Here is an 18017-nt window from a genome sequence, read left to right on the forward strand (position 1 = left end):
TATAAAGATCCCATTTCTAATAAGTAGAAAAAACACAGTCAGTTCTTATCAGGGACATTCCATACTATATGCACATCCTCATATCAAAATCATTTTTACTGCAGTATTTTTGAGATATGGGACATTATTACACTTTAAAGGGCTATAAAGATCCCATTTCTAATTAAAGTAGGAAAAAACAACAGTCAGTTCTTATCAGGGATGTCCCATACTATATGCACACCTCATATCAAAACCCTTTTACTGCAGCATTTTTGAGATATGGGGACATTATTACATTTTAAAGGGCTGTAAAGATCCAATTTCTAATAAGTAGAAAAAAACAATGGTCATTTCTTATCAGGGATGTCCCATACTATATGCACACCTCATATCAAACCATTTTACTGCAGCATTTTTCAAGATATGGGACATTATTACACTTTAAAGGGCTATAAAGATCCCATTTGTAATAAGTAGAAAAAAAGAATAGTTAATTCTTATCAGGGACGTCCCATACTATATGCACACATTATATCAAACCATTTTACTGCAGCATTTTTGAGATATGGGTGCAAATGGTGATTTGGAGGGCTATAAAGACATAATTTCTAATAAGTAGAAAAAAACAATGGTCAGTTCTTATAAAGGACATGCCATACTATATGCACAACTCATATCAAACCATTTTACTGCAGCATTTTCGAGATATGGGACATTATTACATTTTAAAGGGCTGTAAAGATCCCATTTCCAATAAGTAGAAAAAAACAATGGCCTGTTCCTATAATGGACGTCCCATACTATATGCACACGCATATAAAACCATTTTACTGCAGCATTTTTCAGATATGGGACAATACAATGATTTAGAGGGCTATAAAATTCCATTTCTAATAAGTAGAAAAAAACAATAGTCAGTTCTTATCAGGGACGTCCCATACTATATGCACCCCTTCATATGAAACCATTTTACTGGCAGCATTTTTAAGATACGGGACATTATTACATTTAAAGGGCTGTAAAGATCCCATTTCTAATAAGTAGAAAAAAAACTAAAGTCAGTTCTTATCAGGGACATTCCATACTATATGCACACCTCATATCAAACCATTTTACTGCAGTATTTTCAAGATATGGGACATTATTACTCTTTAAAGGCTATAAAGATCCCATTTCTAATAAGTAGAAAAAAACAACAGTCAGTTCTTATCAGGGATGTCCCATACTATATGCACACCTCATATCAAACCCTTTTACTGCAGCATTTTTAAATATGGGCATTATTACACTTTAAAGGGCTATAAAGATCCCATTTCTAATAAGTAGAAAAAAAACAACAGTCAGTTCTTATCAGGGATGTCCATACTATATTCACACCTCATATCAAACCCTTTTACTACAGCATTTTTGAGATATGGGTCCAAATGGTGATTTAGAGGGCTATAAAGACACCATTTCTAATAAGTAGAAAAAAACAATGGTCCGTTCTTATAAAGGACATGCCATACTATATGCACACCTCATATCAAACCCTTTTACTGCAGCATTTTTGAGATATGGGACATTATTACACTTTAAAGGGCTGTAAAGATCCAATTTCTAATAAGTTGAAAAAAACAATGGTCATTTCTTATAAAGGACATGCCATACTATATGCACAACTCATATCAAACCATTTTACTGCAGCATTTTCGAGATATGGGACATATTACAATTTAAAGGGCTGTAAAGATCCAATTTCTAATAAGTAGAAAAAAACAAAAGTCAGTTCTTATCAGGGACATCCCATACTATATGCACACCTCATATCAAACCATTTACTGCCAGCATTTTCGAGCTATGGGACATTATTACACTTTAAAGGGCTATAAAGATCCCATTTCTAATAAGTAGAAAAAAACAACAGTCAGTTCTTATCAGGGATGTCCCATACTATATGCACACCTCATATCAAACCATTTTACTGCAGCATTTTCGAGATATGGGACATTATTACATTTTTAAGGGCTGTAAAGATCCATTTTCTAATAAGTAGAAAAAAACAAAAGTCAGTTCTTATCAGGGATATCCCATACTATATGCACACCTCATATCAAACCATTTTACTGCAGCATTTTCGAGCTATGGGACATTATTACACTTTTAAAGGGCTATAAAGATCCCATTTCTAATAAGTAGAAAAAAACTACAGTCAGTTCTTATCAGGGATGTCCCATACTATATGCACACCTCATATCAAACCATTTTATTGCAGCATTTTCAAGATATGGGACATTATTACACTTTAAAGGGCTATAAAGATCCCATTTGTAATAAGTAGAAAAAAAGAATAGTCTATTCTTATCAGGGACGTCCCATACTATATGCACACATTATATCAAACCATTTTACTGCAGCATTTTTGAGATATGGGTCCAAATGGTGATTTGGAGGGCTATAAAGACATAATTTCTAATAAGTAGAAAACAACAATGGTCAGTTCTTATAAAGGACATGCCATACTATATGCACAACTCATATCAAACCATTTTACTGCAGCATTTTCGAGATATGGGACATTATTACACTTTAAAGGGCTGTAAAGATCCCATTTCCAATAAGTAGAAAAAAACCATGGTCTGTTCCTATAATGGACGTCCCATACTATATGCACACGCCATATAAAACCATTTTACTGCAGCATTTTTCAGATATGGGACAATACAATGATTTAGAGGGCTATAAAATCCCATTTCTAATAAGTAGAAAAAAACAATAGTCAGTTCTTATCAGGGACATTCCATACTATATGCACACCTCATATCAAATTATTTTACTGCAGCATTTTTGAGATATGGGACATTATTACACTTTAAAGGGCTGTAAAGATCCAATTTCTAATAAGTAGAAAAAAACAACGGTCATTTCTTATAAAGGACATGCCATACTATATGCACAACTCATATCAAACCATTTAACTGCAACATTTTCGAGATATGGGACATTATTACAATTTAAAGGGCTGTAAAGATCCAATTTCTAATAAGTAGAAAAAAAACAAAAGTCAGTTCTTATCAGGGACATCCCATACTATATGCACACCTCATATCAAACCATTTTACTGCAGCATTTTCGAGCTATGGGACATTATTACACTTTAAAGGGCTATAAAGATCCCATTTCTAATAAGTAGAAAAAAACAACAGTCAGTTCTTATCAGGGACATTCCATACTATATGCACACCTCATATCAAATCATTTTACTGCAGTATTTTTGAGATATGGGACATTATTACACTTTAAAGGGCTATAAAGATCCCATTTCTAATAAGTAGGAAAAAACAACAGTCAGTTCTTATCAGGGATGTCCCATACTATATGCACACCTCATATCAAACCCTTTTACTGCAGCATTTTTGAGATATGGGACATTATTACATTTTAAAGGGCTGTAAAGATCCAATTTCTAATAAGTAGAAAAAAACAATGGTCATTTCTTATCAGGGATGTCCCATACTATATGCACACCTCATATCAAACCATTTTACTGCAGCATTTTCAAGATATGGGACATTATTACACTTTAAAGGGCTATAAAGATCCCATTTGTAATAAGTAGAAAAAAAGAATAGTTAATTCTTATCAGGGACGTCCCATACTATATGCACACATTATATCAAACCATTTTACTGCAGCATTTTTGAGATATGGGTGCAAATGGTGATTTGGAGGGCTATAAAGACATAATTTCTAATAAGTAGAAAAAAACAATGGTCAGTTCTTATAAAGGACATGCCATACTATATGCACAACTCATATCAAACCATTTTACTGCAGCATTTTCGAGATATGGGACATTATTACATTTTAAAGGGCTGTAAAGATCCCATTTCCAATAAGTAGAAAAAAACAATGGCCTGTTCCTATAATGGACGTCCCATACTATATGCACACGCCATATAAAACCATTTTACTGCAGCATTTTTCAGATATGGGACAATACAATGATTTAGAGGGCTATAAAATTCCATTTCTAATAAGTAGAAAAAAACAATAGTCAGTTCTTATCAGGGACGTCCCATACTATATGCACCCTTCATATGAAACCATTTTACTGCAGCATTTTTAAGATACGGGACATTATTACATTTTAAAGGGCTGTAAAGATCCCATTTCTAATAAGTAGAAAAAAACTAAAGTCAGTTCTTATCAGGGACATTCCATACTATATGCACACCTCATATCAAACCATTTTACTGCAGTATTTTCAAGATATGGGACATTATTACTCTTTAAAGGTCTATAAAGATCCCATTTCTAATAAGTAGAAAAAAACAACAGTCAGTTCTTATCAGGGATGTCCCATACTATATGCACACCTCATATCAAACCCTTTTACTGCAGCATTTTTTAAATATGGGGCATTATTACACTTTAAAGGGCTATAAAGATCCCATTTCTAATAAGTAGAAAAAAAACAACAGTCAGTTCTTATCAGGGATGTCCCATACTATATTCACACCTCATATCAAACCCTTTTACTACAGCATTTTTGAGATATGGGTCCAAATGGTGATTTAGAGGGCTATAAAGACACCATTTCTAATAAGTAGAAAAAAACAATGGTCCGTTCTTATAAAGGACATGCCATACTATATGCACACCTCATATCAAACCCTTTTACTGCAGCATTTTTGAGATATGGGACATTATTACACTTTAAAGGGCTGTAAAGATCCAATTTCTAATAAGTTGAAAAAAACAATGGTCATTTCTTATAAAGGACATGCCATACTATATGCACAACTCATATCAAACCATTTTACTGCAGCATTTTCGAGATATGGGACATTATTACAATTTAAAGGGCTGTAAAGATCCAATTTCTAATAAGTAGAAAAAAACAAAAGTCAGTTCTTATCAGGGACATCCCATACTATATGCACACCTCATATCAAACCATTTTACTGCAGCATTTTCGAGCTATGGGACATTATTACACTTTAAAGGGCTATAAAGATCCCATTTCTAATAAGTAGAAAAAAACAACAGTCAGTTCTTATCAGGGATGTCCCATACTATATGCACACCTCATATCAAACCATTTTACTGCAGCATTTTCGAGATATGGGACATTATTACATTTTTAAGGGCTGTAAAGATCCATTTTCTAATAAGTAGAAAAAAACAAAAGTCAGTTCTTATCAGGGATATCCCATACTATATGCACACCTCATATCAAACCATTTTACTGCAGCATTTTCGAGCTATGGGACATTATTACACTTTAAAGGGCTATAAAGATCCCATTTCTAATAAGTAGAAAAAAACTACAGTCAGTTCTTATCAGGGATGTCCCATACTATATGCACACCTCATATCAAACCATTTTATTGCAGCATTTTCAAGATATGGGACATTATTACACTTTAAAGGGCTATAAAGATCCCATTTGTAATAAGTAGAAAAAAAGAATAGTCTATTCTTATCAGGGACGTCCCATACTATATGCACACATTATATCAAACCATTTTACTGCAGCATTTTTGAGATATGGGTCCAAATGGTGATTTGGAGGGCTATAAAGACATAATTTCTAATAAGTAGAAAACAACAATGGTCAGTTCTTATAAAGGACATGCCATACTATATGCACAACTCATATCAAACCATTTTACTGCAGCATTTTCGAGATATGGGACATTATTACACTTTAAAGGGCTGTAAAGATCCCATTTCCAATAAGTAGAAAAAAACCATGGTCTGTTCCTATAATGGACGTCCCATACTATATGCACACGCCATATAAAACCATTTTACTGCAGCATTTTTCAGATATGGGACAATACAATGATTTAGAGGGCTATAAAATCCCATTTCTAATAAGTAGAAAAAAACAATAGTCAGTTCTTATCAGGGACGTCCCATACTATATGCACCTTTCATATGAAACCATTTTACTGCAGCATTTTTAAGATACGGGACATTATTACACTTTAAAAGACTGTAAAGATCCCATTTCTAATAAGTAGAAAAAAACTAAAGTCAGTTCTTATCAGGGACATTCCATTCTATATGCACACCTCATATCAAATCATTTTACTGCAGTATTTTCGAGATATGGGACATTATTACACTTTAAAGGGCTATAAAGATCCCATTTCTAATAAGTAGAAAAAAACAACAGTCAGTTCTTATCAGGGATGTCCCATACTATATGCACACCTCATATCAAACCCTTTTACTGCAGCATTTTTGAGATATGGGACATTATTACACTTTAAAGGGCTGTAAAGATCCAATTTCTAATAAGTAGAAAAAAAACAATGGTCATTTCTTATAAAGGACATGCCATACTATATGCACAACTTATATCAAACCATTTTACTGCAGCATTTTCGAGATATGGGACATTATTACAATTTAAAGGGCTGTAAAGATCCAATTTCTAATAAGTAGAAAAAAACAAAAGTCAGTTCTTATCAGGGACATCCCATACTATATGCACACATTATATCAAACCATTTTACTGCAGCATTTTTGAGATATGGGTGCAAATGGTGATTTGGAGGGCTATAAAGACATAATTTCTAATAAGTAGAAAAAAACAATGGTCAGTTCTTATAAAGGACATGCCATACTATATGCACAACTCATATCAAACCATTTTACTGCAGCATTTTCGAGATATGGGACATTATTACACTTTAAAGGTCTGTAATGATCCCATTTCCATTAAGTAGAAAAAAAACAATGGCCTGTTCCTATAATGGACGTCCCATACTATATGCACACGCCATATAAAACCATTTTACTGCAGCATTTTCGAGATATGGGACATTATTACACTTTAAAGGGCTATAAAGATCCCATTTCTAATAAGTAGAAAAAAAACAATAGTCAGTTCTTATCAGGGACGTCCCATACTATATGCACCTTTCATATGAAACCATTTTACTGCAGCATTTTTAAGATACGGGACATTATTACACTTTAAAGGGCTGTAAAGATCCCATTTCTAATAAGTAGAAAAAAACAACAGTCAGTTCTTATCAGGGACATTCCATACTATATGCACACCTCATATCAAATCATTTTACTGCAGCATTTTTGAGATATGGGACATTATTACACTTTAAAGGGCTATAAAGATCCCATTTCTAATAAGTAGAAAAAAACAACAGTCAGTTCTTATCATTGATGTCCCATACTATATGCACACAAAATGGTTTGATATAAAACCCAGTTTACTGCAGCATTAATGAGATATGGACCTATATTGTGCTTTAGGGGGCTATAAAGATAAAGGGTATATTCACTTCAGAGGCTCATAGAGAAATGTAATGTTTTCTAAAATCTATGAGTAAATCCATGGAAAACATTTTACTGTATGTTTTTTTTAAGAGCTAGCAAGTATTTCACATATAGAGTTATAAAACATTACATTTATCTATTCCAATAATAATAATAATAATAATAAACAATTGTCATAAGGGACATCACCAAATATGTGCAGCCATTATAAAAAAAAAAACATTTCAGTTTACCAATCTGGAACTGCATGCATTCAGAGTCAGTTCTGAGACTTTGCATAACTTTGAGACATGTAGAAATGTCAGCTTATAAAAGTAGAGGAAAACGATGCCCATTTCATGCAAGGCACCTCCTACTTTATTAGCACAGCTAAAATCAAATCTGGGTACTTTGGCAGTTTGGACTTACATGTATTCTAATTCAACAAAATGCTATTTAACTACATAAGTAGGAACACTTACTATTTTTAAAAGGCACATAATAATACTACCTTCGTGCAGAGTTCAGTGTCAATCCTGCTCCAGCAAACCTTTCTGTAACTATGAATTGTTCCTGACTCTTAATTAGATTAGGGTTGGAACTGAACTTTAATTGAGATTTCCAGAAACAAGACTGGGGATACGCTATGATCCATTTATCCATTGAATGCAAGCTACTCTAAACTTTCACAGAGCAAAGACTCCATATTTGGTGTTTAGAAAGTGTGTGAATTATAGTGTGACAGACAAGTGTGTTTGACTTCATATTTGCTGATAGAATAGGGAGTGCCTTGCATGCAAAGGCCATTATTTTTATCTACTGTATGTGTTTAACCTGATGTTTATATAAACCTCAAAACTGGGGAAAAAATATCCAGTCTTTATATTTATAAAGTAACTCATATTCTATCAGCACAGATAATCTGAAGTCTGATATATATATATATATATATATATATATATATATATATATATATATATATATATATATATATATATTTAATTTGGATGTATGCAACAAACTGCCAAAGTACACAGACTTCAGATTATCTGTGCTGATAGAATATGAGCTACTTTGTAAGAAAAGGCCATTATTTATTTTAAGTATTTGAAAAAAACATTTCTATAGGTTGCAAAAAATGAGGAAATATTAAAACGTATTTGAGTGTTTTGTTCTATATGAATGCATGCTTCTACAAACTGCCACAGTACACAGACTTCACATTAGGTGTGCTGAAAATGTAGGAGGAACTTTAGAAGGAATGGCCTTTTTTTAAACTTATTTGAAATAGTTCTCAAAACTGGAGTTTCTGAGGATTTTCTTGATTTTTAACCCCAAATTGCTATGGTAAAATATCTTTATACACCAAATACTTCAGTAAAATAGTTTTATATAAGGTGTGCTTGTGGGATGTCCCATGTACTAACTGATCATTGTATTCTTCTACTTATTAGAAATGGGGTCTTTCTAGGTCTCTGAAACAGAATACATTTCAGAAAAACAGAAAAACATCTCTGCAAAATGCTAGAAATGCAGTAAAACTTTTTTATATAAGGTGTGAATATAGTATGGCACCTCCAATATACAAACTGAATATTGTTTTTTTTTTCAACTTATTAGAAATGGGGGTTCCACTTTATATTGTGTCCCTAATACCTGTGTACTTAGTAATTAGATGTGTATGTAGTATGTAACCACAGTGTAAGTACACATTGGTACATAGTATCTATAGCTTTAATGTTTGTGTAACTACATATTTGTAATAACCCATTGAATGGTATGTGTAAGTACAAATGTGCAACAGGACATTGGTGATCAAATTTATTGGTAAGAAAGTACAAATGTGTAACAGGACTAATAGCAATATTCAATTTATTATGTAATTACCCCTATGTTACACTGCAGTGGCAAGTAAATTAGGCTTTACATATAAAATGTGGTTGGTGTCCACAATGTTGCACTTTAAATGAAGTCGACAGTTCCTGAGGAGTTACCATGTAAGTACACTGGTGTTAAAGTGTTGCACCAACTCCTCCCACTTTACCGAACCCTAAACCCACCCATCTCCACCCCCTGGATCAAATGGTTCAAATTACTCTTACATATTGTTGTTACAAAATGTAGATTTACATGTCCTGTTATACATTTGTACTTGCACAAACCATTCTGAGGGTTGTTACAAAAATATTATAGCCATGGATACTATATACCAATGTGTACTTACACTGTGTTATATATTACGTACACATGTAGTTACATTGTATATACACAGGTATTAAGAACACTTAAGATAATGTGGGAGCAACATGGGATATTTATAGCCCAATAAATCACCATATAGTCCCATATCTGAAAATGCTGCCGTAAAATGGTTTGATATGAGGTGTGCATATAGTATGGGACATCCCTTATAGGAACATACCATTGTTTTTATCTACTTATTACAAATGGGATCTTTATAGCCCTTTAAAGTGTAATAATGTCCCGTATCTTAAAAATGCTGCAGTAAAATGGTTTCATATGAAGGGTGCGCATATAGTATGGGACGTCCCTGATAATAACTGACTATTGTTTTTTTCTACTTATTAGAAATGGGATCTTTATAGCCCTTTAAAGTATAATAATGTCCCATATCTCAAAAATGCTGCAGTAAAAGGGTTTGATATGAGGTGTGCATATAGTATGGGACATCCCTGATAAGAACTGACTGTTGTTTTTTCTACTTATTAGAAATGGGATCTTTACAGCCCTTTAAAGTGTAATAATGTCCTGTATCTTAAAAATGCTGCAATAAAATGGTTTCATATGAAGGGTGCATAAAGTATGGGACGTCCCTGATAAGAACTGATTATTGTTTTTTTCTACTTATCAGAAATGGGATCTTTATAGCCCTTTAAAGTGTAATAATGTCCCATATCTCAAAAATGCTGCAGTAAAATGGTTTGATATGAGATGTGCATATAGTATGGCATGTCCTTTATAAGAACTGACCATTGTTTTTTTCTACTTATTAGAAATGGGGTCTTTATAGCCCTCTAAATCACCATTTGGATCCATATCTCAAAAATGCTGCAGTAAAAGGGTTTGGTATGAGGTGTGCATATAGTATGGGACATCCCTTATAGGAACATACCATTGTTTTCATCTACTTATTATAAATGGGATCTTTATAGCCCTTTAAAGTGTAATAATGTCCCATATCTCGAAAATGCTGCAGTAAAATGGTTTGATATGAAGTGTGCATATAGTATGGGACGTCCCTGATAAAAACTGACTTTTGTTTTTTCTACTTATTAGAAATGGGATCTTTACAGCCCTTTAAAGTGTAATAATGTCCCGTATCTTAAAAATGCTGCAGTAAAATGGTTTCATATGAAGGGTGCATATAGTATGGGACGTCTATGATAAGAACTGACTGTTGTTTTTTTCTACTTATTAGAAATGGGATCTTTATAGCCCTTTAAAGTGTAATAATGTCCCATATCTCGAAAATGCTGCAGTAAAATGGTTTGAAATGAGGTGTACATATAGTATGGCATGTCCTTTATAAGAACTGACCATTGTTTTTTTCTACTTATTAGAAATTATGTCTTTATAGCCCTCCAAATCACCATTTGGACCCATATCTCAAAAATGCTGCAGTAAAATGGTTTCATATGAAGGGTGCATATAGTATGGGACGTCCCTGATAAGAACTGACTATTGTTTTTTTCTACTTATTAGAAATGGTGTCTTTATAGCCCTCTAAATCATTGTATTGTCCCATATCTAAAAAATGCTGCAGTAAAATGGTTTGATATGGGGTGTGCATATAGTATGGCATGTCCTTCATAAGAACTGACCATTGTTTTTTTCTACTTATTAGAAATGATGTCTTTATAGCCCTCCAAATCACCATTTGGACCCATATCTCAAAAATGCTGCAGTAAAATGATTTGATATGAGGTGTTCATATAGTATGAGACGTCCCTGATAAGAATTGACTATTATTTTTTTTCTACTTATTACAAATGGGATCTTTATAGCCCTTTAAAGTGTAATAATGTCCCATATCTTGAAAATGCTGCAGTAAAATGGTTTGATATGAGGTGTGCATATAGTATGGCATGTCCTTTATAAGAACTGACCATTGTTTTTTTTCTACTTATTAGAAATGGGATCTTTACAGCCCGTTAAAGTGTAATAATTTCCCATTTCTGGAAAATGCTGCAGTAAAATGGTTTGATATCATGTGTGCATATAGTATGAGACGTCCCTGATAAGAATTGACTATTATTGTTTTCTAATTATTACAAATGGGATCTTTACAGCCCGTTAAAGTGTAATAATTTCCCATTTCTGGAAAATGCTGCAGTAAAATGGTTGGATATGAGGTGTGCATATAGTATGGGACGTCACTGATGAGAACTGACCATTATTTTTTTCTACTTATTAGAAATGGGGTCTTTATAGCCCTCTAAATTGCCATATGGACCCATATCTGAAACATGCTGCAGTAAAATGGTTTGATATGAGGTGTGCATATAGTATGGCATGTGCTTTATAAGAACTGACCATTGTTTTTTTCTACTTATTATAAATGGTGTCTTTATAGCCATCGAAATCACCTTTTGGACCCATATCTCAAAAATGCTTGCCCTCTAAATCATTGTATTGTCCCATATCTTAAAAATGCTGCAGTAAAATGGTTTCATATGAAGTGTGCATATAGTATGGGATGTCCCTGATAAGAACTGACTATTGTTTTTTTCTACTTATTAGAAATGGTGTCTTTATCGCCCTCTAAATCATTGTATTGTCCCATATCTCAAAAATGCTGCAGTAAAATGGTTTCATATGAAGGGTGCATATAGTATGTGACGTCCCTGATAAGAACTGACCTTTGTTTTTTTCTACTTATTAGAAATGTTGACTTTATAGCCCTCTAAATCGCGATATGGACACATATCTCAAAAATGCTGCAGTAAAATGGTTTGATATGAGGTTTGCATATAGTTTGGGATGTCCCTTATATGAACTGACCTTTGTTTTTTTCTACTTATTAGAAATAGGGTTGTGATGAGTGGGGCGGGGCCGCGAGCCATGAGAATGGAACGAGGCCAGTGGAGTGACTGGAAATGAGCGATGCCTGCTCCACTCACCGGTCTCGCGTCCCGCGGTGGAGATGGAAGGATACAAAAGAGGGGCGACGACAGTGAACAACGAGAGAGGGCCAGGCCAGGCCATGATTTTAGTTTGTGTTTGGTTTTTGTTTGTAAGCGACAGTCGTCCGTGAAGGGCTGTCGCAGTGTTTTGTGTTTATTTTGTTATTAAAAGCTTCATTTGATTGATGGCCGGTTTCCGCCTCCTTCTTCCTGTGGATAAAAAGTTTTGTACTCCGCTATAGGGGTCTTTATAGCCCTCTAAATCGCCATATGGACCCATATCTCAAAAATGCTGCAGCAAAATGATTTCATATGAAGTGTGTATATAGTATGGGACGTACCTGATAAGAACTGACCATTGTTTTTTTCTATTTATTAGAAATATGATCTTTATAACCCTTTAAAGTGTAATAATTTCCCATATCTCAAAAATGCTGTTGTAGAATGGTTTGATATGAAGTTTGCATATAGTATGCGATGTCCCTTACAAGAACTGACCATTGTTTTTTTCTACTTATTAGACATTGGATCTTTTATGGCCCTTTAAAGTGTACTAATGTCCAATATCTCCAAAATGCTGCAGTAGAATGGTTTGATATGAAGTTTGCATATAGTATGCGATGTCCCTTATAAGAACTGACCATTGTTTTTTTCTACTTGTTAGAAATGGGATCTTAAAAGACTTGTAAAGTGTAATATTATCCTATATCTCGAAAAGGCTCCAGTAAAATGGTTTTATGTGAGGTATGTATATAGTATGGGATGTCTTCTATAAGAACTGACCTTTAATTGCTTCTTTCTCATCATAAAAAAGTGTCTTCTAAATCAATGAATGTCCCATATCTCGTTTTCTACTAATAATTGTAATGCTTTGAAAGGCTGAAAATTATAGTAATACAGAGCAGTCAAGGAAAACAATAAGTTACACGAATATTAGAGCAGATGGGATAAAAAGGTCGTCATATATCAAATAGATAGAACGTATAGATGAAAAGCGCTCTGAAAGCGCGTTCCCTCTCTGTTGTTCCTGCTATTGCCGTAATTATAGTAATACACGCGCATCTAAATTTCACTCGCGGCTGGCTTGACGGTGTTTTTCTGAAGTGCGGCTGGCTTGACCGCAGTGAGACGTGCGGGTTTGTTTACTACATAGACTGAAGCGCGTGATACTTGCATTAATTTCAGCATCTGAGCTTCAGAGTTTTCTCTCCATCAAGCGATCTGTACTTTTTGCTTCATCTCAGTGGACGCACAGCACTGTATTTGACGCTCTGTAAACAAGGTGCTCGACTCTCCGTCGCTTTACTGATTACTGAAACGCTTCACTGTTTCTCACACATGCAAAGAGAGAGAGAGAGCAAGAGTCTTACCACGCTGAATCGACATGCTACATGTAAACTATATTCTTTGTTGTCTTCTCCTGTCATAATAATGGAGTTCATTTAGAATTATTCGTATTTTTCGAACAAGAAGAAGATATGCCGGTTTTTCCAGTAGTGGGAAGAGCTAATGCGCAAATGGCAATTTCAATTTTCATTGTCCCTGTTTTGATTTCAGCAAATCAGTTCGATCGAACGCACACAACGTGATTAATATTCATGAACCCAGCAGCTCATCAATCCATAGTGCATTGTATATTGTTAGTATTTTAGTAGAATTAGTAGCAGTATTATCTTTTAATAATAATTCATATGATCTATTACTACATTGAAACCATCAATGACCAAAAATATCTTAAGCATCACCACCAGTCTTAAGTTCAGTTCAAATGACAAAAATGCATTCATGAAAAAATCATTTTTACATAAAGGCATTGTGCTACTAAATATTACAATTATTTTGTAAAATATATGTGATACTGCTACTACTGTTGAAAAAATTAATAAAACTTTATTTTTTAAAGAAATAAATCACAAAATATTTCTTCCATGTTTTAATTTTAATAGCAAATCCCCTTTATTTACCAAAAATAAAATGTGTTTAAATTTCATAAATTAAAAGACTAATTAAATTTGGGTGAAACTTGTTTACTGTTTTTCATAATTATATAACTTGTAGAAAAACTTTAAACACAATTGTAAATAAGTATAAAGAATGGCATTGGTTTTATTTTTAGTGATAAAAGTTTTAAAATTAAAAAAAAAAAAAATTTAATTAGCATATTGTTGTGTTTTGCTTTGGTACCGAAATTGGTACCGAGAACCATGGATTTTCACTGGTATCGGTAACGAATACTGAAATTTTGGTACCGTGACAACACTAGTCCTTAATTACAATGGATTAAATGTTTAGACCCCTACTGATGATTAAGTCTAGAGCAGTGGTTCCCAACCTTTTTTCAGCTCACGGCCCACACAACCACACACATATGTGTGCGTGGCCTACTTCAAAAAAATTAACTGACCCCACTATTGTTGGGTTAATAACTAAGTACTTAGAAGCTAGATTGTTAACTGTATTTATTGAATGAACTGGGGCTGTGTGATATGAAAAAAAAAAACTATAGCGATTTCTTTGATCAATTTTGCTATTGTGACACACACCGATATGCTTTTACAGTCATAAATGCATTCAGGATTAATTTGAAACATATTTCCAAAAGAAAACCAATTAGAGCTTTATCAAAAAATTGTAACGTCTCTAGAACAGACATAAGTCAAAATTATCACTATAGTATAATTTATATTTAGTATAGGATTTACAAGCTGTCAACGAAGGCGTGATCTGCGAGCAGCTGACCGACGCCTGCTTTAAACTGTTAATTCAAATGACGTAAAAACACAGGCGAAAGTGCAGCAGTGCGCATGCCGCGGTCAAAGTTCAAAATAGTTCAACTTTTGCCGCTGCGCTCTGTGACAATTACCAGCGCAGCCAATAGAATCGATCGGGGCATCCAAACAAGCACGGAAATCAAAATGGATGGACTAGTACTGTACTGTGTCGGAATTTTCTGTTGTATCTGAAGGGCAACGCTGAGCCCAGGGTCCAGCACCGCGCATACCGCGTCCTGTGTGAAAGACCCTTTATGCTGTGTTCACACGCGAATAGAGCGTCTGGCGCGAATGATTTCAGTGATAAGTCAATGTAAAGACGGGAGGTCTCGTGGCGCGGTAGATGTGAATTCACCTCATTCGCGCATCTAAATACAGGAGATTCTGAGTTATGAAAAGGACGATTGCAAGCTGACAGCGACCGGTAATACCCCCACCTTGCGCAGCTGTACCTGAGTGTCACTGGGACAACAGTGCAGTCGGAGCACGTCTTCTCAACAGCTGGACATAAAGTGAATAAAAAACGCTCTGCTCTGGACCCCGAAAATGTTGATCAACTTGTTTTCCTGTCCAATAAATTTGTAATGGCCCTAGCCTTTTTGAGCATTTCATGCCTGCCTAGTGCCGCCTAGCCTACGTGTCGGTTACGTTCAATAAATAAAAAAAACACACATGGACTGTTCTCAAGTCCATTTAAAGTTAAATTTTTTGAACAGTTGTTTGAAATGGATTGAATCATTATTGAAAATAATCCTGGAGATTTTTGAAATGCCTAAATTATAAATGCAGCCGGGTTGAAGCCTGCAGTGATGTTTTTCTTTTGTTATGGCAGCTGTCCCCTCTGCATATATATTTTTTTGAGAATGTTGCACTCCTGTTGCTGTTTGTTATTCTGCCAGAAACTTCATGCCAATAAATAAGAAATATTGCTGACTTGTGCGTTTCCAGTAGTCTCTTTACGTTCGTCCGTTATTTGACGTTGAAAAAGGAAACTTCTTTTTTTAGACAAGGAAAATCGATTTTACAATCAATTCAATGAACACTTGTGTCTTAAAAATCTAAAATGATTTTTTCACAAAAGTGACAGCCCTAATCAATACTAAACGTTATCTGGACAAGGGCTAATGCTGTTACCTAAATTTTAGTATTTACCATATGCCGTACTGCTAAAGGGGCATGCTGCTCTTTTTAGCTGTTATAAAAGACCACCTTTCGCTACTTCTATCTTCCATAAGTTATCTTTCCGTATGCACTTAAGGAGTTCTTTGCTTTAAGCTATCAGGGTATTGGGACTGCTTGCTTAGTATACTTTTACTCAAAACGCACTTTAAATCCTGATCGAGTGTTTGTAATAACTTCCTTTTGCAATCTCCGGTTGAATTTGGTCCTTTACTGTTGTAAAACTATTATATTTAAAGCCTGTTACATCGCTGTACAAGTTAGTATTTCAGATGTACATTTTCAATATTTTCAATAAAAATGCCCCAAATCTCAAGAAAATCTCATCTCAAGCAAAATCTCAAGCTTTACTATTGTAATCGCATGTTTATTATTCAGATATTTCGTGGTACAGAGGTGTATCTGTGAGTTGTGGGCAGATATCAACACAGAAGTGTACACAAACCATGTGACACGATGTGATGTTGTCCGGTTTTTGGACTCTAAGATTGACAGGCGAAGGACCAATCGGAGTCTGTCTTTGGACTCTAAGATTGACAAGGCGAAGGACCAATCGGAGTCTGACTTACAGCGTGAGCACTGAGGAGCACACACACAGAGACAGCATTGGGAGAGGCTATTTATCATCAGATTGTGTAAATCAGTGGAAAATGAATAGAAATTACGATTCTGTCTGAAGAAATATGAAGTAAACATGAGTAAATATATCCATATATCTCCGCTGATATGCATCTTTGGTTTATAAATCCTTATTTACCCTGTTCAGTGAATCTATGTGAACACAAATAAACGGTTGCAGACGTGACTGAATATGAATGATTGGTGAATTTCTATTTAAATTTGGCAATATGCGGATTTATTATTTTGCACTCCTGACATAAATTACTAAATAACTTTGGTCAATTTTCGAAGTTAGAGTCTTTAAACCTTCAACTGATGCACAGTTTCTCCAGATCAAGTAAGAGTGTGATGTTTAACGTGCTGTGAAAGTGAAACAATATTAATCTGGGGCCGTCAATGATCTTTGACTGCAAAGGGGTTTTAATACCAACAAATTTATCTAGTCTATGCAAAAGAATGTTGTGGTCAATAGTGTCGAACGCAGCACTAAGATCCAATAGAACTAATAGAGAGATACAACCAGTGGCGGCTCCAGACAATTTTGATTGGGGGGGGGGGGGGGCAATTGGGGGAAGTCTCATGAAAACCAACAAAAAATACAGTGGACAAGGCTAATAACTGCATATTACTGCTACTAAACCACAAAAACAACACAGATTATCAACTATTTTGTTTTTAATTAATTAATCAATTGCAGTTTGCAAACAATATGCTCAAACTTTAAAGGGTTGGCGCTTTAAATGGTTTGCGTCACCAATACGCATTAATCCACAAATTACTTAAGCGGTTAACTTTTTTAACGTGGCTGACACTCCCTCTGAACAGGGCCGTTGAGAGACCTTTGGAGGAGCAGGTGCTCAAAGTAGAAAAGGGGACATGTAACAAGGTTTTAAATGGCACTGTTCAAAATAACAATGCAGCAATATATTGTGATGCATTCCTTGCTGATACGCGTATCGATATGGATGGTTATGTATTGATACAGCAGCAAATGCTTTGATGCAGTTTTGAGAAACATTTACATCTACATTTCCCTCTTTTTCTTCCT

The 18017-nt window shown here is 34.5% G+C and overlaps 1 protein-coding gene across 1 annotated transcript in view; it reads left to right on the plus strand.

Moving 5' to 3' along the window:
- LOC113115641 (U1 small nuclear ribonucleoprotein 70 kDa-like) overlaps positions 1–16931 on the plus strand; it is an 18733-nt gene extending 1802 nt beyond the window's left edge. The window contains exon 2 of the mRNA XM_026283173.1: positions 16836–16931. Coding sequence (XP_026138958.1) covers positions 16836–16931 — 96 coding nt within the window. The remainder of the gene's footprint in view (positions 1–16835) is intronic.
- Positions 16932–18017: the final 1086 nt, after the last annotated feature.

This window comes from Carassius auratus, chromosome 16, assembly GCF_003368295.1.
Source record: "Carassius auratus strain Wakin chromosome 16, ASM336829v1, whole genome shotgun sequence".
NCBI lineage: Eukaryota > Metazoa > Chordata > Actinopteri > Cypriniformes > Cyprinidae > Carassius > Carassius auratus.